At 38.3% G+C, this 23,158-nt stretch overlaps 1 protein-coding gene across 3 annotated transcripts in view; it reads left to right on the forward strand.

The window, feature by feature from the left end:
* nova2 (NOVA alternative splicing regulator 2) overlaps positions 1-22,285 on the forward strand; it is a 61,150-nt gene extending 38,865 nt beyond the window's left edge. For all 3 annotated transcript variants that reach the window (XM_048159910.1, XM_048159911.1, XM_048159912.1), the window contains one exon: positions 12,821-22,285. In XM_048159910.1, coding sequence (XP_048015867.1) covers positions 12,821-13,843 — 1,023 coding nt within the window. In that variant the 3' untranslated portion in view covers positions 13,844-22,285. The remainder of the gene's footprint in view (positions 1-12,820) is intronic.
* The last annotated feature ends 873 nt before the right edge of the window (positions 22,286-23,158 follow it).

The following is a 23,158-nucleotide window of genomic DNA, read 5'->3' on the forward strand; positions in this document are numbered from 1 at the left end:
ATGCAACAATGTTTGCTAACCACCACAATAGGAAAAAGTGCAGAAGAAGAACAGAAAATCTAGATGTGTAATCTCTCAACCAGTGTTTCAATTCTGAAAAGACATAAATAAAACAGCTTGAGAATAATATCTCATGTACCATTACATTTACCTCAGGCAAGTCATTTAGTGTCCACAGCATGTTAATTCACTAGAGAAATTAACTCCAGAGTAGGGCTGGACGATATGGCCAAAATTTATATCACGATATAATTCTTAATTTAGGTCGATACGATATAATTCCGATATCGATATGAACTATATAATAGCCTCAGAAAAACTGCCAAGAACGGCCACGACGGATTTCTGTACCTACAAACGTCTGAAAAAATAAATTTGTCAAATCTATGAAATCTCTTCCTATAAAACTATATAATATTTTAGAAATAAAAACAGTACAAATAAATTTATGTTCAGCTTTTATTTGAATTTAGCCTTCATACAAACATAAAAATAAACATAAGACTCACTCACTTTAGTAATATTAATGTCTTTAACATTAAACTATAACGTAGGCTGATTTTATTATTCTTAAAAGGTCATGAAACCCCAAAACCCCTGAGATGTAAACAGATATGTATAGGCTGCACATCACTGAAAACACTAAAGGTACTCAAAGTTATTCATAAGTGAAAAATAGTTACTTTTGCATTTTTCAGAGCGATTTCTGTCTTCCTGTTTGAAAAGCTGAGTCGGAGCAACGACACAAAATCTGACATAATCGTGTACTTTCGGCCCAAGTATGGGCATGGTCGAACATGCTGACATAGACCGTTTCGAGCGAATCTCGACATATATATTCATGACAAAAAGCTCATTTAATCCAATCACTGCGCTGTAGTATGCATAAGATTATAATTGCAGTATTATGCATGAGGAAGCATCACTTCTCTCGGAAGTGGATTGTTTTGCTGTAATCTACCAGCACAAATGGAAAATATGTTCGCATGAGATCGCATTACAGCGGATAATTCAAATAACACAAAAGTGCTGTTCATTCACTTCTGCCTGCTCTAGCTGCATTCAAACACACGAGCCGTAGGCTGTTTCCCTCAGCACCGCACGTGTGTTGTTTGTATTTTGCTCGCGATGCGGTCAGAACTGGAGTTTGAATACGAACACATGAAAAATACGATTGTTATTTTGATATACACGCGGAGCGCGCATATGCTCGGTTTCAGCGCGGAGCTCCGCGATTAGTTTAATAATACTAGCCATGTGACACATAGCTCATACAGAATAAAGTATCCGTGTTTAAAGTTTTTATTTCACACATTCTCCTGCACCAAACATTAACCAGCACGGTGTAGTTATGCACACATATTTTCATCAAGTTGTGGAAGCTTGTTCCATCGCATTTGCATCAGGTGTACTCATTTTGTAAAACTTGCCTCATTCGCGTTTGATCTTAGCGTACAACTGCTGAGCACTGGCTGGTGGCTGCATGTCTCTGTGGTGTACGTCATCACGCAAATAGCCAATCGCGTTCTGCTCTTTCTAACGGCTGCACCTCAAGTCAGTGATGCTGTAATGTATATCGAAATACCGGAAATGTGTTTAAAAATCATATCACCGTTATCGAAAAAAATTATATCGCGATATATATTGATATTGAATTATTGTCCAGCCCTACTCCAGAGGGGAGCATTTCAGTAAGTTTATGCACTATATTAGCTTATATATTTATTCATACTTTACCTGTTAATAATGTATTAATTATTTAATATGTTTAAATAAATTTGTCATGAAAAGTTATTACAGTAACTGTGTAAATGATTATATGAATTGGAGTAATAATTTTATAATTAGATTTAGAAGTTAATGCAAAACCTGCCTTATGTGCAATTTACATTTTTTGTAAATGTGTTGATTATTATATCTAAAAATAAATAGCAACTGAATTTAATAGTTTGGGCTCTGTTGTTATTTGTAACCTTTAATATTATAGTAATGTGCAAGAAAAGGCTCCTTGTATATAGTTTACAGCATTAGCTGAGGTAGATTTTACATTTTATCTTTAACATAATGTTAATTATAATTGAATTTATTTAAAGGGAGAGACACAATTTGTTCAATAAACCACTGTTTAGTTAAAAAAAGTAGGGAAAAAAAGCCATTTTAGATTAGTTTTCTCCCCGCTGCTGCACCGAACCCGTACTGTACCGTGACTTCAATACCGAGGTACGAACCGAACCATCATTTTTGTGTACTGTTACAACCCTAAAACATATGTGTAGTTCATTAATTCATTATATATTTTATGTCAGTATTTTGTTTATATTTTATTTCATTTGGCATCTCACTTTTTGCTAGTCAGAATTTTGCCAATGCCAGTCCGGTTTAGGCCACAGTGAGTTGTCAGTGAGGTCATATGATCTTGCATTGCCTTTGCGTTCTTTTCCAATTGTCACCACACGTGCGGCTGTCGTGGCATGTATCTCATTGCAGTACACACTGATTGAGAGATAGAGGGCAAGAATTAAAGTCATATTAACTGACAGCTGCTGATTTCGGGTCAGGAACGTCAACCGCTGAGCCTGCAACCAAATGGTCAGGGCAGGAGTGTGGCTGACACCTAACTTAATCCACCCGCCCTTCCACACGCACCCATCGGCACAGGAAATCAATCTGATCATCTAGATGGCTCATTGTTATGGACGCCTCATTGTTTCAGACAGAGTTTAACTGAACTCAAATGTTGAATTGCCAGCCTTTAGTGGCTTCCTCTTGTCAGCACAGGTTTCCTCTGCCTGCTTCCCACATCCTGTTTTTTCCTATCTACAAAGGAAATGGATCATTAATGCACAGGAATGCGAGAGTCCCTAATGTTGTCTATAGGTGGACACAGTTGGGCATTTTCGTCGCTGAAGAACTGGCAGATACTGTATATATGCGAGCAAAACGATGCACTTACTGCACACCCAAACAAATCAATCTCATTGTAATTTATTCAGCTGAAAATCTTTAGTTCTGCATATTACAATAATTCACTAAGCAATAAAGAGAAAAGAAACCCATATTCTGGACTTTCATTAAAGATCAGCTACAAAATTACTTTTGAATCTTATTCACATAGTATTTATGAATATTTTGATTTGGCACTGGAACTCCTGCTTCGCTTATGACTTTGAAAAGTGGAACAATTTCTCTGTAATCTCTATTTCTACATCAAAGAGAAAAGAATGATTTTCTCCATGCATCACTGGCCTTTTCCATAATAACCCACAGCTTTACTTCTATTATATTGATCAGTGGGATTGCCTTAAGTGGCTGTGCTGTTTCAAACCATCCTTTCCCTTCACGACACCACCAAAGCCAGCCTATTTAATTATCCTGCATCGTGAATCTAATAAAAGTTCTCATTGGAGCACTACGCCGCACACACACACATAGACAGCCAAGCGAAACACTGCTGTGTTCCCTGCTCATCTCCTAAATTAAAAGCGACATCAGGAAAATTGCTATAACGTCTAAAATTGAAAACAAACAAAAAAAACCTCTCTCTCACCCGATCGCCCAACCTTCCCTCCCCTCCCTGCTCCGGTCTCTGGAGGGATGGTGACTGGCTAAAATATTTTATGCCTTTTTTAACCTTCAAATCCATCAGCCTGCCAGGAAAAAGGTCACTGTCTCTCCACGGAGTATCGATCTCATTTCCAGAAGAGCCAATGGAGAGGGACAATCTTACACAACATTGGTTGTTGGACAAGGAAGTACATCCTCTAATGCCGGGCTCAAATCTCTTTTGGGTGAAAGAAAGGACAGATGCTGTCTGTGTTGTGTGTCTTTAGTATTTGCAGACTGGCAGTTTTGTTTGTTTATACAGTCACAGCGTGTTTGTGAAAAGCATGTGTAGATCTTACGCACACTACCTTACGATTTTTACAGGGTTCTCACAGTCATAGAATGTATGGACATATCAGGGAATTATGGTTTCCAGGTCTTGAAAAATCATGGGTTTTTTTTTTCATTTATATAAAATAAAATATTTAATTGGCTAAAATGTTTTTTTATGAATGTAATTCACAATTTTTCTTTTAGTTTTATTCAGATTTAAACATTCTTTGTGATTGCAATAACTAATAATTTCAAGACATAATTTTATAGTTATTGCACTCACAAATTGCACTCAAATACCAAGCCAAATCTACATTAACTCTAATTATACATTTCTAACTTGAGGCCCATTCACACCAAGAACGATAACTATAAAGATAACGATAAAGATATAGTTCTAAATATAATTCTAAAAATAAAAGAATAGCACTGTCCACTTCACAACTATAACAATAACGATATAGAGAAACGATATCATTAGGATCACTTTCAGAACGATAAAATACTGACAGCCAATCAGAATCCATTCTAATTTAAAGGTGCCCTAGAATTCAATATTGAATTTATATTGGCATAGTTAAATAACAAGAGTTCAGTACATGGAAATGACATACAGTGAGTTTCAAACTCCATTGTTTCCTCCTTCTTATATAAATCTCATTTGTTTAAAAGACCTCAGAAGAACAGGCGAATCTCAACATAACACCGACTGTTACGTAATAGTCGTGGTGTACGCCCCCAATATTTGCATGTGCCAGCCCATGATCGAGGCATTACACAAGGGCAGAACGTCTGGATGTGCACAGCTGAATCATCAGACTAGGTAAGCAAGCAAGAACAATAGCGAAAAATGGCAGATGAAGCAATAATAACTTACATGATCCATGATATTTTTAGTGATATTTGTAAATTGTCTTTCTAAATGTTTCGTAAGCATGTTTCTAATGTACTGTTAAATGTGGTTAAAGTTACCATCGTTTCTTACTGTATTCACGGAGACAAGAGAGCCGTCGCTATTTTCATTTTTAAACACTTGCAGTCTGTATAATGCATAAACACAACTTCATTCTTTATAAATCTCTCCAACAGTGTGTAATGTTAGCTTTAGCCACGCAGCACAGCCTCAAACTCATTCATAATCAAATGTAATACATCCAAATAAATACTATACTTACATGATCCGATGTATGCATGCAGCATGCATGACGAACATCTTGTAAAGATCCATTTTGAGGGTTATATTAGCTGTGTAAACTGTGTTTATGCTGTTCAAGGCAAGCGCGAGCTCCGGGGGAGGGGGAGCACGAGATTTTAAGGGGCCGCAACCTATATATCGGTGCATAGTTAATGATGCCCCAAAATAGGCAGTTAAAAAAATGAATTAAAAAAAATCTATGGGGTATTTTGAGCTGAAACTTCACAGACACATTCAGGGGACACCTTATATTACATCTTTTAAAAAGAAGTTCTAGGGCACCTTTAAGGGCTCACGTATTGACAACATTGCGGAGAAGTTAATCGCTGAGGTCCAGAAAAAGCCACCACCGTTTGACAAGTCAAACCCCCTTTTCAAGGATACTTTAAAGAAAATGGATATATGGAAAACAATCCGTCATACCCACGGAATAAATGGTGAGAAGTATTAACAATTATGCTTGGCTAGCAAACAGTGTAACATAAAATTACCTCAGGTATCCAGTGCTAGTTTCGACAACTAGCTTCCTTTAAAGTTGCAGTAAAAAAAGTCTAGGCGTTGTTTTTATTCCACTATATTGAATTTGTCAGCTAAATTCTCTGTTAGATTAGATCGATTACACTAGCTATTCACTCGAAACATAGCATGCTGAGGACATCTGCTGGTTAAAGGCTTGTAAATCCAACAAAACATCAAAAACATGTTGTAAACACTTTGAAACCGCAGCGTGAGCTTAGAATAAACAGACTGTTATCGTTTGTTGGTGTGGACGCAAATATAGTTATCGTTACAGTTATCTTTATAGTTATCGTTCTTGGTGTGAACAGGCCTTTACTCAGTTGTTTGTGATCTAATAATTTCAAAACATTATTTTATAACCAGAAACACCAAAAAGTCATAAAAATGCTGTTGTCATTCTACAATATATGCAACATAAAGCTCTGAAATCACATCTCCGATGGATGAAACAAGAGGATATTTATAAGTCAGAATGTTGAGCATTATTATCAGGGATTATATTGGCCATTCCAGAAGAATTGACAGGTCTATATCAAGTCTCACAGCAAGTGTCACACCTACCTTAAAAGCAGGTCGTCCTATTGATATTGGACTGGGGTGATCTCTTATTGTCTATGTGCGAGAGGATGTTCTCTATCCGAAGCTCGCACATCTCTAATCCTGAGCCAGACCCCTGGAGATATGAGTTGTAACATTCTTTGATGGATGCAGGACTTGAGCTGTCCGGAATGGCAGAAAAATCAATAATAAATTAGATCTTTATTAAATATGCATTTGTAAGGCGCATACTTCATTTGGTGTTGCTCTGTGTTTGAGTTCTGAAGAGAGCTGTGATGTTTCTGTGTCAAGGCTAGATCATAATGTCGAGATGGATATTTTCTGATGAAGTTTATTTTATGTAGATATCCATATTTAAATATCTTCAATTATGCAACCAAATTCTGTCATCATTTACTCACTCATTTAATTCCTGTATGACTTTCTTTTTTCTGTGGAATTCTGAAGAATGTTTTTTCCCCCCATAAAATTGTAAGTTGATGGGATCCGACGTCATTTAGGACCTCAGTGACTTTATTGTATAGACAAATTCTTCATTTATGTTACAGAGAAGAAAGTGTCACACGGGTTTGAAAAACATGATGTACATGATGACAATATTCTCATATTTTTATTCTCTGTATTTTCCATTTAAATAAGATTTCAGAATGTTTGTCACATTGTAGATGTTTATTCAAATTAATGTCAATCCGACCCTTTTAAATATTAATATTTATTGTTGAAGAGAGCAGCGCACTGGATTTTGGGGAGGCTGAGGACCTTATTTCAGTGTACTATGAGCGTGGCCATTACAGGACAGACTGTAGATTGTGATTTGGGGTTATTTAATGCAGTCTAAAGAGCTGAGGGTTAAAATTGCTTGTTTATATATGAATGAACCTGATATATTTTAATCATAAAAACATGTTAATTGCTTTGATACGTCTCCAAATATATCCTTTTTTTAGCATCATCATGTCTAAAAGTAGAAAAACAAGAAATTTAATACAGGTTAAATGCATTTCTTGGCACTACAAACTCATTGAGAAGCTCAAATGGCGTAATCCCTTGCCCGTTGCAGTTTGCTCTTGTGCTCAAAATATAAAACGACTTTCTGTGCCTGAACCTGACAGAAAGAATTATAGGGAGTGAAAATTGAGAGTGTGACCACTCATACAGGACCCTCGCTAGCAAACAACAACCTCTCACGACAGTCATAAGACCAAGGTGAGAAGGAGGAGGAGGACAGGGTGTTATTTTTAACTCGTATGGAGTCTTTTTTTTTTTTTTTTTGTCAATGCCAGCAGCCAGAGCACACAGGCAGATGCTGTATAGAGATGGGCGGCTAAGCCCGGGATCAGGAGACAGGCGATTAACCCAAAGGCAAGCGCTTAAGACTTCAAAGTGCAAACAGCTACGGCTCTAGAGTCAGGCACTGTTCCGGGGACAGAGGTTGGGAGGGGGGGAACAGTTGCTGTGTGCCCGAGTCGGGTGGGGTGCGCCAGGGGTCATTGTTTGAGACCCCTTGCCACCTTCAGGACTGTGTACATGTTGCTGGCACATCAGTAGAAAGTAGGGCTCCATGATTGATATCGCGATATGGCTTAGTGGGGTTGTCAAATCGCGCAGACTGCAATTTAATTTAATAAATATATGCGCTACTGACTCCAGAGTGGCTCATCCACATCCCATGATGCAGTGCTTCATCGGTACACGAGCTGCCCGTGTGCAAAATTTCACTTTGAAACCGGCAGCGCATACGTCCATTTGTCAGAAACCAGTCAAAATAAAGCTTGACGGTTTTACGTTTGAAAATGAAGAAATTAAGATGTAAATGTTAGTATTGTAATTTTACAGTTGTACTATAAAATAAAACTATTTTTATGAAATACTCGATTTTCTTATTTTATGATACAACAGTTACAATATTACAATATATTTATTTTTTAATGATTTAATAAGAATCATAATAAAAATCACAATTATGAATATTTTTATTAAATACTTAATTTCTCATTTTACAGTGCAACAGTTACAATGTCACAGTCTCTTTCTTATTTTTTTAAATATATTATTTAATTTTAATCACAATTAAAAAAAATCACAATTATTAATATTATTTTATACTGAATTGTTCAAAAATAGTGGGAATGCGATTGGAGTGGAGACTCGAGTGGAGAGAGTGGAGAGATATTTTAAGTGTGAACACCCAAATTAAAAATAAAATAAAAAGTCTAAACTAAAAAGTCTTCAGAAATAAAAAAAAAAAAGCTTCTTAAATCATTTTTATTTTGCATTTCTTCATATTGCAATATATATAGCAGAACAAGTAAATATCGTAATGTTAGGTTTTTTCCAGTATTGTGCAGCCCTAGTTGAAAGAGTTTAGAGGAAGTTTGAACTGCTTTTTTCAGTGGCAGAACGTTTTTTTAATGTGCAGCCGGATACGAAGACTCCTGGGGCTTCATCTGCCCGTTCAGCAAAAACCCACACAGAACGAGACTGTATCCTTTGATTAATTTGTTCTAGTCTCAGATGCTGCTCTCATTATTTTATTATTATTTTATTTTTTTGTTGTTGCAGCAATAGAACAAAGTAACACAGTCTGCATAAGGAGTACATACATGTCCTTCATGGCTGACCAATCTTTCATTGCCCATTACCCACAACCCCCTGCAGCATCCTCCCGACAATTCATCAAAGGCTTCTAGTCCCAGATGACTGGTGGCGCAGCAGCAGCAGGCATCTCTCTCTCTCTCTCTCTCTCTCTCTCTCTCTCTCTGTCTTGCACTCTTTATTTCTCCGTCTCAGCCTCCTCTTCCGCTCACTCTTTTATAGATAGATGGAGCGGGCTCTAGCTCAGCACTTGGATGCATTCAGTGAAATTAACCTGCATATGTGTTGACGCTGCTTGATTCCTACCCAACAAGCTCGATTCTATCAGCACTTCTCCTGCCAAATGCCATCATAGCAAATGATGGCATCATAAAGAAAGAGGCGGAGAGGAAGAGGAAGGAGCTGTGCTAAAAGTAGCAACAAATGCCACTTAATTATGCTAATAGTTATTTTGAAAAGAATCTATCATCTGTGTCATATTGTGGATATTTAGTGCACACGTAAGAGTGTTGGTAATAAAAAAATGGATATATATCGATTGGATAAAGTAATTAAACATTTATTTTCAGATATATTTTCTTTAAATTGAAGCATTTTGTGTGCATCTCTAAGCATTCATTTGTTAAGACTTTTTTTTATATATAAAACAACGCTTTTATTCAGCAAGGTCAGTATATGACAGTAAAGACATTTATAATGTTACAAAAGATTTAGAATTCAGTTTAACATCACATTTAATTTACAATTACATTTTAAAATGTAATAAAATAGAAAATATTTCACAGTATTTTAGTGAGCATAAGAGCATATTCAAAAACATAAAAAAACAACAACTTTTAAACAGTATATATATATATATATATAAGCATTATTATCAATCTTTTTAGTTGGAAAAATTCAATATTTATTAATTAATAGTATACATACAGTATATTTATTTAATAAAAACTTAATATATGAACATTTGGAGTCAAGATCTGGAGTTTGGAGGTGAAAATATTATTATTATTACTACACAGTATAAAAATTATTTTCATGATTAGTTATCACAACATTTTTTCTTTTGTCAAATCAGCTTATAATAATAATTAATGTGGCTCAGATAACACAATATTTTGAGTTTCTGTTGATTAAACCAATCGCCTTCATTGTAGTAACTCAAATTTTTAATTTCAATGAACTCAAAATTTAAGGCAACCAGGTAACTTACGTTTTTAAGTTAAACCAACAATTCTTTTTTACAGTGCATGAATTCAAAATCCAGTTTAAGCCTGGCAAAAAGTTTTAGGATTTTGAAAAGTGACAAAAGAAACATTATGATGTAAAAGCAAAAATAAATGGATGCTGCACATTGGTGGTGGTTGAGGAGATTCCCCCTTCCATATGTAAAGCGCTTTGAGTACCCAGAAAAGTGCTATATAATTGTAAGGAATTAGTATTATTATTAATATTAAATATTGCAGATTCAGATTTGGGGGTCACTAAACAATGTGACATTAAGTGAACTCCCTTACACAAAAGGTCACAATTTTAATAGATAATTAAAAAAAAAAAAAAAATTTTTTTCACTTTTGGACTGCACTGTATATGTTGTGATCAATCACATTCATCTCTGGTGCCAAAAACAATCCAGTGTCCAATACATTAAACAATAATCATGAATATGATTAATTTGCTCAAAATGCTCCCTATACAAGGTTCTGTTTATTCTAGCAAGATAAAAGGTGAATGTAGGAGTCCATGAAATTTCCTGTCGGCAGTTTTTCATTTCTATGCTAATTCGGTTGAGCTGAATGTGAGTTCGAGCTACAGTGGCAAGGCTAAACAGCCTCTGTAAAGACATGTCTGTGGGCAGCGAGCTTCAGCAGACCTTGAGGCAAAGAGTGAAAAGAACGAAGAGACTCACAAAAGAAACAAACGTAAAGGCTGAGCCGATCACCACCCCTCCCCAACCTCTCTCTCTCCTTTCCTCTAGTCTCTCCTTCGCTTTGTTCGTATACACACACACACATACAAAAACACGCCCCCACAGACACACATCCTTCTTCACTCACATCTACCCGCTCCTCTCGTCTCCCCTTTTTACAATTTTCATCTCTCTATCTGTCATTTTGACAGTGCAGATATTCTGAATCCAGCATTGTCAAAGCGCTCTCGGAGGGCTGGAGCTTTTCATTATACAGAGTAATTAACTGTCAAAGCGAACACCACACCGCATATTTTGTTTTCTCTCAATGCTACAGTGCGTAGATATATCCGGCAATGATCAAAGAGATCAAGCGCTAATTTGTCGGTTCAATTAATAAGTGAATATGTCAAGTTCTACAAATGAAATTCAGAAAGTGTGTGATGTTTTCGTACAGAATTGTTTGTAGTATATGAGCATATGCACTGTTATGGTACAAGTAGCTGGTGGTTTTAAGTGAATGGTTGCGAGAATATAAGGTGGGGGGTGGAAGGGTGGTTGGTTGGTTGCTATGCATCATTCCGACTCCCTTTCAGTCCCTCTTGAATGCTGGAGTTGAGTTTCCATGGAAACACTGACCCCTGGGAGTCGATGCTTTTCAGGAGGAGCCTCTTTTTACCTAGTGATTCACTGCTCAGGAAGTACAAGAACAAAACACACAAGCATCTTTATATTTATCTTCTAATACATAATTTTCTGGGCTCATCAGTGCTGCAATATTTTCCTATTTTTGTAATGTTAATTTCTATAATAATATTAGATTAATATTTCTATTTGCTATCCCTAAATTGCATATATATACTTTTTGTTTGTTTTGCATCTCAGATAAAGCAGTCAATTTAGTATTATTCATGTACTATTATAGTATTGATTCATATTTTGAATTAGCTTTTATTTTAAATAAATATGTATTTTTATCATTTTTTAAAAATATATATTTTATATCCTTATTTATCCTTATTTTTTTTTTTTAGTTTTAGTTTATTAGTTTTTAGTAATTTTAGTGCTTCAACTTAAACTTATTTAATTCATTTAGCTGCAACATTTCTAATCATTGTGTCAAAGTGTTTTTTCTAATATTTATATTTTATTTCAGCTAAGTCTTATCTAATATTTATTTATTTTATTTATAACGTTTTATCGAATATTTTTTTAAATTTTATTTCAGCTTATTTTAATTAGTGAAAAGTATTTTTAATAGTATTAGTTAAAAATTCCAACACTCAGATAAACTTTTTTTTTTTTTTTAAAGATTTGTTGTATTTTAATGTGACATTCTGCAGACATAAGTGAAAGAATTTTTTTTTTTTTTAGAAAAAATTCTAGATTTGGCTCACTGTCTCAAACTATAATTTCTTTATAACTATTTTAAACCAAATGTTTTTAATTCTTTTATACTATTTTATCGTTTTTGCAGTTAACAGCACCTAAAATATATTGAGCTATGAATCATGATGTTATTTGTACTGCCAACTGCCAACATTGAAACAAATTCAGATATTTGTAGGCAAGAAATCCCAAATAATTTTAATGAACATCAACTGTGCTTTTAGCAACATTTTAACAAGATCAGTATGTTCTGTGTAAAGCTTTGGTAAAAAGTACCAGTGCGAGTCACTGCTTGATCAGAGGAGCAAGCCTTTCTAAGTTAGGGAAGAAACCATGGTAACCACTGTTTACTCCCCCCCCCCCCCATTATAGAGGAAATTGTTTTCGTAGACATTGTCAAAAACATACTCAGAGAGAACACTACGTTGCTGTTGCACTAAATTACAAGATTATGCTCAGATGTCTTGATTTATGCTTTAATGATACAGCAATTGATGAAATGGCAACTTGAAGCAAAGTAATTACTGTAATGTCTAAAATCCAGGCTTTGGCTTAAACACATACAAGTGCAGTTGCCACAAAAGTAGTTGTTTGTGTTCAAAGACATTGGTTGTGCTGCAACTAATGGGCTCCCAGTGGATTTTTTTTTTTTTTTTTTTACACTTTTTACTTTTAAATCCCAAAACTGAGAAATGGCACTTGCTAGACTGGCATAATTGTACTAGTTTCACTAGAGTGACTCATAAACTAACACAGGCCTCTTATGCTTATGTTTCCTTCAGGCCAAGCTGATAGTGCCCAACAGTACAGCAGGGCTGATCATCGGTAAGGGCGGAGCCACAGTGAAGGCCGTCATGGAGCAGTCCGGTGCCTGGGTCCAGCTCTCACAGAAACCTGAAGGTATCAACCTGCAGGAGCGCGTCGTCACCATCAGCGGGGAGCCCGAGCAGAACCGTAAGGCCGTCGAGATCATTGTGCAGAAGATCCAGGAGGACCCACAGAGCAGCAGCTGTCTGAACATCAGCTACTCCAACATCTCCGGCCCCGTGGCCAACTCCAACCCCACTGGTTCTCCGTACGCCAACTCAGCTGAGGTGATGCCGGCTGCTGCCGCGGCAGCGGCGGCCACAGCCTCCAGTCTCCTGGGGCAGGCCAGTCTGGCTGGAGTGGGTGCTTTCCCCACCACCATGTCCAGCTTCTCAGGGAATGACCTGCTGGCTATCACGTCCGCACTAAACACGTTAGCCAGCTACGGATACAATACCAACTCCCTGGGTCTAGGGCTCAACCCTGCAGCGGCCTCAGGAGTCCTCGCCGCCGTGGCTGCAAGCGCTAACCCTGCTGCAGCCGCGGCCGCCAACCTGCTAGCCTCATACGCCAATGACGCGTCCACCAGCGCCGGCCACCCAGCAACCAGCCTGGGAGGTTTCACGCTAGGTTCGCTCGCCGCCGCCACTGGAGCCACCAACGGCTACCTGAGTGCCGCTTCTCCGCTGGTGGCGAGCTCCCTACTGGCCACTGAGAAGCTGACAGAGGGGGCCAAAGATGTGGTGGAGATTGCAGTGCCGGAGAACTTGGTGGGCGCCATTTTGGGGAAAGGAGGCAAAACGCTTGTGGAGTACCAAGAACTGACGGGAGCCCGCATTCAGATCTCTAAAAAAGGAGAGTTTGTTCCTGGCACCAGAAACCGTAAAGTTACCATTACCGGATCGCCAGCCGCTACACAGGCAGCCCAATATCTTATCAGCCAGCGAATCACATACGAGCAGGGTGTGAGGGCCACCAATCCGCAGAAGGTGGGCTAAAAACAGGGAGTATGAAAAAAGGAGAGAGAAAGAGTGGGGGATGGGGAAGATACAGAGAAAGATGGAGGGCGCGAATAACGACGAAAATCAGCCACATTGTTTGTGGGGAAAAATCTCAGTATTAAAAAAAAAACAGAGGAAAAATTCCTCTCCAAGTGGAAAATTTGAAAAAGAAAAATGTGTAAAATGTAAATATGGGTTTATTTCTTAAGTTTGAATCTTTTTGGAATTTTTATTGGTTGATTTTGTTTTGTTTTTCTTTTTGTTTTTTGTTTTTTTGTGCATTTTCCTGGACAGCAGTGAATGGCATTTCAACCTGGCATGCTGCCGCGCTGCAGTTCCCAGCAGGTGGGCAAGGTGGTCGGATGGGGGACAATGGGGTGGAGCAATCCCAGGAATCAGCCCTTTCCCCACCCCCATCCCCTCCTAGCTGACAGATTTTTGTTCTTTATTTTTAGTCTTTAGTTTAACTCCCACCCTTTCGCCCATGCCTCCTCTTTAAGAGGGTTTGAGACTGATTATATATCCCCCCCAGTCTGTGACACCCCATACCCCACCCCAGCCCCCCTCGCCCCAGCCCTCACGATCCCAGCCGGCCTGACCCTGCCCCATGCCGGGCAGGATAGGGCAGGGGATGCGAGGCTGCTGCAGGGTCTCAGCGTCACTAGACATTGACCTGGGGTTCCAGTTCGACCAGGTGCATTGCCACTACAGATGTTGTTAGCATAAGGGAAGCTTGTAGATCATGTTGCGGACATAGGCCAGGACGCAAAATGCACCTGAATCTTTCGTACCAGAGCTCCTAGAGTTTGTGGCATTTCTCTATGGGATTCGAGGTCTGGTGTTTATACAAATACTATTATCATTATTATTATTACTACTACTATTATTATTATTATTATTATTATTATTACAAATTATCATCACCATCAACGTTATTTATTAATATGATTTCACCCATAAGAACTGAGGTATTTCCTTTTTTTGTTTTTCTTAATCTGTGAATTCAGGTTGACATGAATGTAAAGACAATATTTTGGATTTAGTTTTTTATTTAAGTAGATTGAATCGTGTGTCCATGTAATATATGTCTTATTTAACGTCCAGTGATAACTGCACCGTCGGCACCAACAGAGAGAATAGGGGCAGATGTACTGTACAGTGATATTAATACAAAAAACACACACACAAACACACACCCTCAGCAAACTATTACCAGATTTAAATGCTGAAAATGCAACTAAACATACGCAGACTTGAAATCACAGTGGGACAAGACAATTTATTCACATATCTACTGAATGAGAATGTAGGTCTTTGCACAAGTCCAAGGGAGTGTATCAGAAAATGACTTTATATGAAAGCCAATCTCTTTCTGTAACGTCCCAAAACATATCCCCGTCTTTACTCTATGCTGCCCTTCTGCAGTGCGAGACATTGTGCACTTTGAGCCGCTGCAGTTGAATCTCTGCGCAAATGTGCTGGAAAATTTGCGTAGTTATTCCTTATCAAATCAGAAATTGGCCCTCAGAGCTCTGAGGCGTTTCATGAACACATACTACTGAACGACTACGAACAAATTCTGATCGGCACAGGTTGCTTAGTACCATGGTCTGCACTGGAAGTCCCTGGTTGTCTGCTCTATTGTGGCTAATATGATAGCCACCACATTTATCGAGTAACCGGTTCCAATCTGGTTCTGGTTGCATTATACTGAACAGGCTTGCCCATGTGAAGATCTTCCTGTGCAGGTCAGAACTACCCATGTGCGACGTATGTGCTGCTAATAAGGTCCTGTTTTCTTTTTGTTTTGAATCTGAGTACACTGAATTTCGTCTTAATGCACTGTGAAGTGTGGAGGCCGTGATGGAAGGCCAAAAAAAGTCAGGGTTTCTATATCGTTATCGTGTTGATGCATCACCATGATGGAATGTACTCATGTGGAACGTCTCATTTTTATAACAGCCTCCATGGAGTCAATGTATCGCTTACCGTACACTCTTAAAAATAAAGTTTCGAAAAGGGGGTTTTCGTATCGATGCCATGGAAGAACCGTTTTTGGTTCCTCGAAGAACCTTTCATTGAGCAGTTCTTAACAGAACCATTTGTTTCCTTAACGTGAAGAACATTTTAATGATCTAAAGAACCTTTCGCCACCGTAGAGAACCTTTTGTACGATGGAAACGTTCCACGGAAGATAAAGGTTCTTTATAGAACCATCAATGCCAATAAAGAACCTTTATTTTTAAGAGTGTAGGGCGGAAAGGAAGCCTGGATGGTTTGTTAGGTTGAGGTCAGACTCTTCTGAGCAGTTTTTTGGCATCATGTTGCAGTATCCAACCTTAACTTTCCAAGTGTGCACTAACTAACCGCCAGCCTACCGTGTATATTTATCGTGAAGGGGCAGAGGATGGTATACTTTGTATGTTTAAACTATGTGTCCTCCAAATCTATTCTGTGTCTAAACAACATATTGATTCTTTACCGGCTGGAATGAGCTTAAAAATACCAAACTGTTCCTCATTACCCACAAGACTTGTACACGTTAGCACAGAGAGCATTTCCCAAAGAAGAATCAGACCAACAGAGAAAGACAGAACTGTGCTCTCTCTCCCCCTGACTAAAATTATGATTCTTTCCTCTCCTTTGCTATTGGAGCACCAGGGAGAGTAAATCTGAACCGATTGGTAAGGAGGCTTCTTTATTCTCATCTAAAAACCATCACCTCCCCTCACCTCTTCTCAACCCCCCTTTTTACCTTTGTGCACCCCCATTCTGACACATCAACCCAGAGACCCTCTTTTCTCTCACATCTCTCCATGGGTGGCGATGTCTGGTGTAACAGTGCATGTCTGCTTGCCCTTTCACGAAACTGACAATGCGAAAGGGACGACGCGCCTACAGTTTAGAACTAGAAGCTTGCCGTAGATCATGTTCGAGCACATCACACCTTCAAAAAGGGACTTACTATGAGCCATCAATGTGTTTGTATGGTGTGCATGTGTGTGTAAATGCGTGTAAAGGTGACAAGTTATAGTATGGATAGATATGAATTTGTCAAGCAGTTGTGCCCTAGGTGAGGAGGTCTAACAAGCGTTTGAAACAGCAACGACCCCAAGTGCTCAGAAAGATAGTTGAACGTTTTTGAGGTGCAATGTGCATTTCTTTTTCAAATGAAGGGACACAATAGTTCAGACTTGAAGATTGAGACGAGGAAGCGATGGCAATCGAGCGCCTCCGCATTTTAGAGTGCATCTGTGCATTCGGTTTTATCCATGATGCAGTACTTCATCAGACACTTCAGAGCTTGTTCGGAGCTTGGTAGAGCCCCCAGATTAATTTTTCTGTTAAGAAACGTTACATGAACTTTCGATTTGATTAAGACACACGAAAAGCAAGATATTACTGTGACAATTCAATGTGAAAACTATAAAAAGGTGCCAACATAGTGTCAAGGAGCAGCTTTCTGTTTTGTTGTTTTTGTATTCAGTACTGAAAGTACATATGGGGGTTTCTGTTTGTTTTTTTGTTGTTGTTTTTTTTGTAACTGGGAAAATAGAACAAATGTGATGAGTACTGAAAGCAATATACGTAGTAGCATGTCGTCATGTCTTGTCCTTTTATTCTGTCTGTGTAGGAGCTTTGGATTTACCTAGATGTTGAGTAGATTTGCATATACTATTTTTTAAGTTGTGAAGATGCTGCTATTGAATAAGTGATGTACTAAAATTTAAGATTAAAAACATATCTGGTCAGTCATTTAGCAGGATGTGGTAGTTGTAAGAGGTGTAACTAAATGCTACATTGATAATGAAATAATTGCTATATCAATGGATTAAATAAACCTGTGCCAAAATAGATCTTTACAGATTTAAATGTGATTTAAACACCATTAGTTAAGAGCAGACATACTTTTGTAATTTAAAAAAAGAAAAAAAAATGTGAAAAGTGCCAAACAAGCCACAGTTAAGATATAACTAGTGGAGGTAAAGTGACTAGAGAAGCAAAAAATAGACATTAGCACTATAAGGTTGAGAGTTTTCTGCCCCCTTAAAACTAACTAGTCCTTGTTGAAAAGAAGGGATGGATTCATCTCATAGGCCAAACGAAAGCAGGGTGCCATGTGGCCATTAACACGCATCCCCGGGGCTAGAAGACTGCCGAGTTAGCTTAGCATGGTTAAAGTTTTATAAGTTATCAGCATTCTTAAGTCAGCCTTTTATAGTTCTGAAAATGTATTTTGTGAAGATAGATGTTATCTTTTTTGCACGTTGATATTTGCATGATACCAAGTGAAGCGTGGATTTAAAGAAAAAAGTGAAGACAAAAAAATCATACAAAAAAAACAAAAAAAAAAACAATTAGGCAATGTGCATTCATTTTGAGGACAAATCTTTGCATGGCAACAACAGTTCGAGCTATTAAATTAGCTTTTTCACATTTTTAACTTATTCTTTTTTAGTTTTGCTAAGACCAAGCTGGAGTTTTGTTGTCCTGTGAAAACTAGGCCACAGAAACCAAAATCATTCATAGCCATGGTCATATCCAGCGTCATAATAAGAGCACTCATTTTGTACAGACTTATCAATGTTTTGTGATAATTTATAAGAAAAACAATGGGAAAAGTTGGAAACGGAGGGTTAATTTAGTGACATTAACATTCAGACATGGTCGTGAATGTATCCACCACTACATAAGTTTGCATATCACTCTTTCGATCATGATTTTAGGGCTTGTGTTTGCTGTGTCAGTACTAACAACATCATTAGGCTTCTGTTCTTTAGCTTGTTCTGCCATCACTGCACATAAAGCTTGACCCATTATCACGAGAATATGCACTTTATAATTCTCTTACGCTTCACGCCACCCCAGATAAGAACAGCCCTGTTTCCGAATGAGAGCAAATGCAATGACACCGCTAAACTGCTTGAATCCTTTACCTCAGATCTCCACGAATAAAGGAAAGGGACGGGACTTTCCGATGACGTCACAATGCAATGATTGCGGCACTACTGTTTGCATGAGAAAGGATTGGCCAGATATTCGAAGCTGACCAAAAACGACAGAATAGTTTTTACGGAAATTGGAAATGTTGTTATTTTGACAGTGTTTTTTATGATTAATATTAATGATAATAAGTGCCAAAAAGGGCATGTCTGATATATCATGAATATTGTTTTGTTTTTTCCTCTCTCTTTCTCTTTAAGGCCATCAAAATCGCACTGTGCTTAGTCATGGTTGCTTTTTAAGCTACGTCTCTGTGCGCAGTTGTGTTTTTGTGCATGCGTTTAGCAGTTTCGCGCCCACGTTTCTCTCCCAGGTCACTGGGATTGTCACGTCGAGATGAATGCAAACTTATGGTTTAGCTGATGTCGAGAAGGTCATTGCTTTTATGTGGGCGCATGGCTAGAGCTCGTCGCTCTTCCCAAACCCCACACGCCCCCCAAGTCCAACCCCACCCCCCCCCGGCCCCCACCCCCCACGCCATCAGAAGACGACAACCCGGGGTCACTTTTGAGCTCGTACCCATTGAAGCACCAGCAATGTTAGAATACATTTGTCATATCACTGTTCTGTTCTCTTTTTTATTTTCCTGTTTTTATTTGTACGACACTCTCTAACCTAGACCAAGTATAACAAAAATGTCATTCATATGTATCCTGTTTACTCTCCCTTTTTCTCCCTTTTGCACTTTCACTGCTCCCCTTTTTTCCAACCACTCCCCACTCTTCTGCCGACCTCCCCCTCACACCCTCCCAGACTTTCTCCTGAGTGCCAAACAAAAACAGTACCATTCCAAACTTTTTGAGTTCTCTTGTATGTTGGACATCCATTGGACGCACCCATGAAGCCAGCATGTTTCTCCATAACATGATGTCAGTCATGACGCCTCAACATTACCCAAAAAGCGAGCAGTAAAAGCAAGACCTGGATTAACACGGTAAAAACACGGCTGGCTACCTCTCATAAACTGCTTTTCCTAATTCTCTGTCATCTCTTCAACCTCCAGGACATCACTGATTGTGTGCCATAATGTTGGGGGCACTGTCACTCTCCTCACCCCCGAGTCTCTCCATTTGATTTTCTCGATGGAAAACATTAAGCGCAAGCAAAGAAAAAAAAAAAAAAATCCATTTTAATGGCAGGTTTCTTTTTGTTCCTTTAACATAAAACATGCTCAAAAAAGCTGAGGAGTGTGTAAACATCAGCCGTGCAGCCATCTTCTGTCTTCTGAACTTTGAACTTCTCACCCCTCATGAACTTTATTGACCTTCTTCCTCCCCTTCTATGTTCATCAAATGTTTGGACTTAAAATCTCCATTCCATCTCCAAACCTTTTTGAGACTGTGCAATTCTAGTTGAGATGATTGGATTTATTTTTCCTTCTTTTTTTTTTTTTTTTAAGTCATCATTGGGGACGAAAAATAATAATAATAAAAAAGACACACGTACACAAACATCAGTAAGATCCAAACTGTTTCCTCCACGATTTCATTATTTTCTCTCATTGTAAATATCTGTCAGATTTGGTTGAACTGTAACCAGAAACGTGTTCATCGTAATGGGGCTGGCAGCATAAAATCGCTTTTGTGGAGTGCGATATGAAGTTAAACTAAAGCAGCTCCTTTTTAGAAGAGCGTCAAGAAATTGCTCGAATGATTTAGTACTGTTGAAGATGGTCATAGAGCCACATACGCAGTGCTGAGACTGAAATCTGGACGAGGCCCCTCCGAATAATGCATATTCACCACTAACTAGACGCTAAACTAGATTAAGGTTAGCTTGAACTGATGGTAGTTGCTAATCTCATTGTACATATCAGACGTGTCGAGTGTAAATTGTGATACGTGTTGATTAGGTGTCTTGACCATTGCAGCGTCTGTTCACGAGACGAAGACGTTTCCCTGTGATGCCGAACGATCATTTTCATGCGTCTCAACCATGCTTGAGCTCCACATCTAATGTTTCTATGCTGCCAGCTTTGTTTTCTGATAACCCTTCATGAGCTTATTTATTTTCAAACTACTATACATTATTAATAAATGGCATCAAGAAACTAGACAAAAGGGAATGACTGGAAAGATGAATTACTGTTTTGTTTTTAGTATTTTAGTGTTTTTAACATCATCCATTAACTGACTTAAAAAAAGTATTAAATATTTAATGTAACTGTAGCATTGTGTTTGTACAAAAAATAGTGAGTTGTGTTTCTTGACTTGTGGATTACCAGTGAAGTCAGCAATTTAGTGCTAATATCTATTAAGTCGTTCCTTTTCTTTTTCTCTTTTCTTTTTTTATTTAAGGGTTATTATTTTCCGACAGCAACAGCAGTCATTATAAATGTTCATTTTACCATCACCTGTCTTCTGTTGTCTTATTCTTCACCTCCCACTACACTCAGTTTCATCAAATAACACATTGCAAGTTCGTGCCTGAAACCATGTGCTCGGTCTTGGGGGAGGGGCCATGCTGCGTGAGTGATGCGAGCGAGCGAGCGAGTGAGTGAACGAGCGAATGCGACTGCTTGCGAGAGGCTTGGCCGGGTGGGTGTTATGTCTTCTGTCCACCTAAAGCTAAAACCTGTTGGGTTTCCATTTACCAATGGAACCTGCTGATGTTATAGCTGAATCCCATCATGTAAGCCTAGTTGATTTTGATCGTCCATAACTCCCCTTCCTCCGTTTGCCAACCACTTTCCACCACTACCTTTTCCCTCCCCCTCTTACGAGCCATTCCCTCGCCACGCACCTCCCACGCCATGTGATGTTCTCCATCGATAACATACTACTCGACCAGACCCACATTAACTCTGTTCTCATGCCTGCAAAGGAGGCGATTGCCAGTCAACTCACCCTCCACTCATGATCCGCCACCATCCCTTACCGGCTGCCGGGGCCAGGCCCAAATTCTTAAAATAATAATGATTTAAAAAATGAGAAAAAGGAAAAAAAAAAAAAATACAGACAAGTGACTCTCAGGGTGTTTACGTAATCTACCTTACTCTGTGATCTCACAGAACCGCAACCCAGCTCTCCCTCAAGCTTTTTAAGGAACCCAAAGACAATTTACCATGTATGATTGCTTATCAAGTCTTCTTCAAGAAAACAAAACAACAACAACAACAACAACAGAATGATATGCACCCAATTAAAGGAGCAAGCAAAATGCTGTAATGTTTACAACCTTAATGAGACCAACGCTGTTGAAAGAATGTGTAGGAGTTCAAAGACAATTCTTTAATAATTACGTCCTTTCGAAGTGACTTCATTTTAATTGATCATTTCTATGTGATATGGAGTTATGTGTTAACTGAGGCATTTTGGAAACATTGCATGTTCCTCTTTTTTGCAATGACTTACATTTTTTTAAATGTCAGAATGGCTGGTACAGTGTAAAGTTAGAGCTACGTTTAGTTGCTAATAATAAACTACATTGATGTCAGTGTTCATCTCACATATCTTGGAGAAAGGTACCGGACTGTGGTCCGAAAAGAAAAGAAAAGAAAAGAAAAGAAAAAAAAAGAAAAAAACGTGATTGCGTTACTGTATAGAATTTGTTCATATTTGTATATGGTGACAGTGAAATAAAGGATGTACTGGAAGTATCAGGGACACGTGGGTAGAGTTTGAAGGGCCACTTACAACACCGACTGTAAAGCTCACAGTCATGAGGTAAGTTACATGAGGGGGAAAGTATCAATTTTGTTTTTTACATTGACATATTTTATCTTTATTTAATACAGTATATGAATAAGAAATACAAGATATAGATCCTTTAATGGAACTGGCATCTACTCCTAAAAACAAAATTCAACATTTTAAACAGTGAAATAAGCCTGAAAAAATCATATTTTAGTATGGGTGTCTTGAGTGTGACTGATATGCAAATGAAGCATGTGTGATGTAATCCAATGTAATTTGCCATCACATGCTTGGTAAAGCAAAGCCAGCGGTCGTTTTGCTCATAATGCATGTGGTTTCAGGATGAAGTCAATTCAAGATGATCTCAAAAACATGATAAAGTCTCTTGATCATTGTCATCCACCCACTTTTTCTGTGCACTAATTCATCCAACCTACAAAAACCACCTTCACCTTCCCAACATGTCTCCAAAGCCAACACCAGCTAAAAGCACCGTGGAAAATCCCAATGTAGTCATCGGTCAGCGGGCTTGACCGGTCTTCATGTTGGCTTCCAGCACATTGATCTGTGGTGGAGACCCCAGGGAAATTAACATTCACCGCATGATTAAAACCTGTCTCACCAAACCAACCATAAACTAAAGAAGTATCTCCAGTGTTCAGACAAAACGGCT

Source organism: Megalobrama amblycephala, linkage group LG16, assembly GCF_018812025.1.
Source record: "Megalobrama amblycephala isolate DHTTF-2021 linkage group LG16, ASM1881202v1, whole genome shotgun sequence".
Classification (NCBI taxonomy): Eukaryota; Metazoa; Chordata; class Actinopteri; order Cypriniformes; family Xenocyprididae; genus Megalobrama; species Megalobrama amblycephala.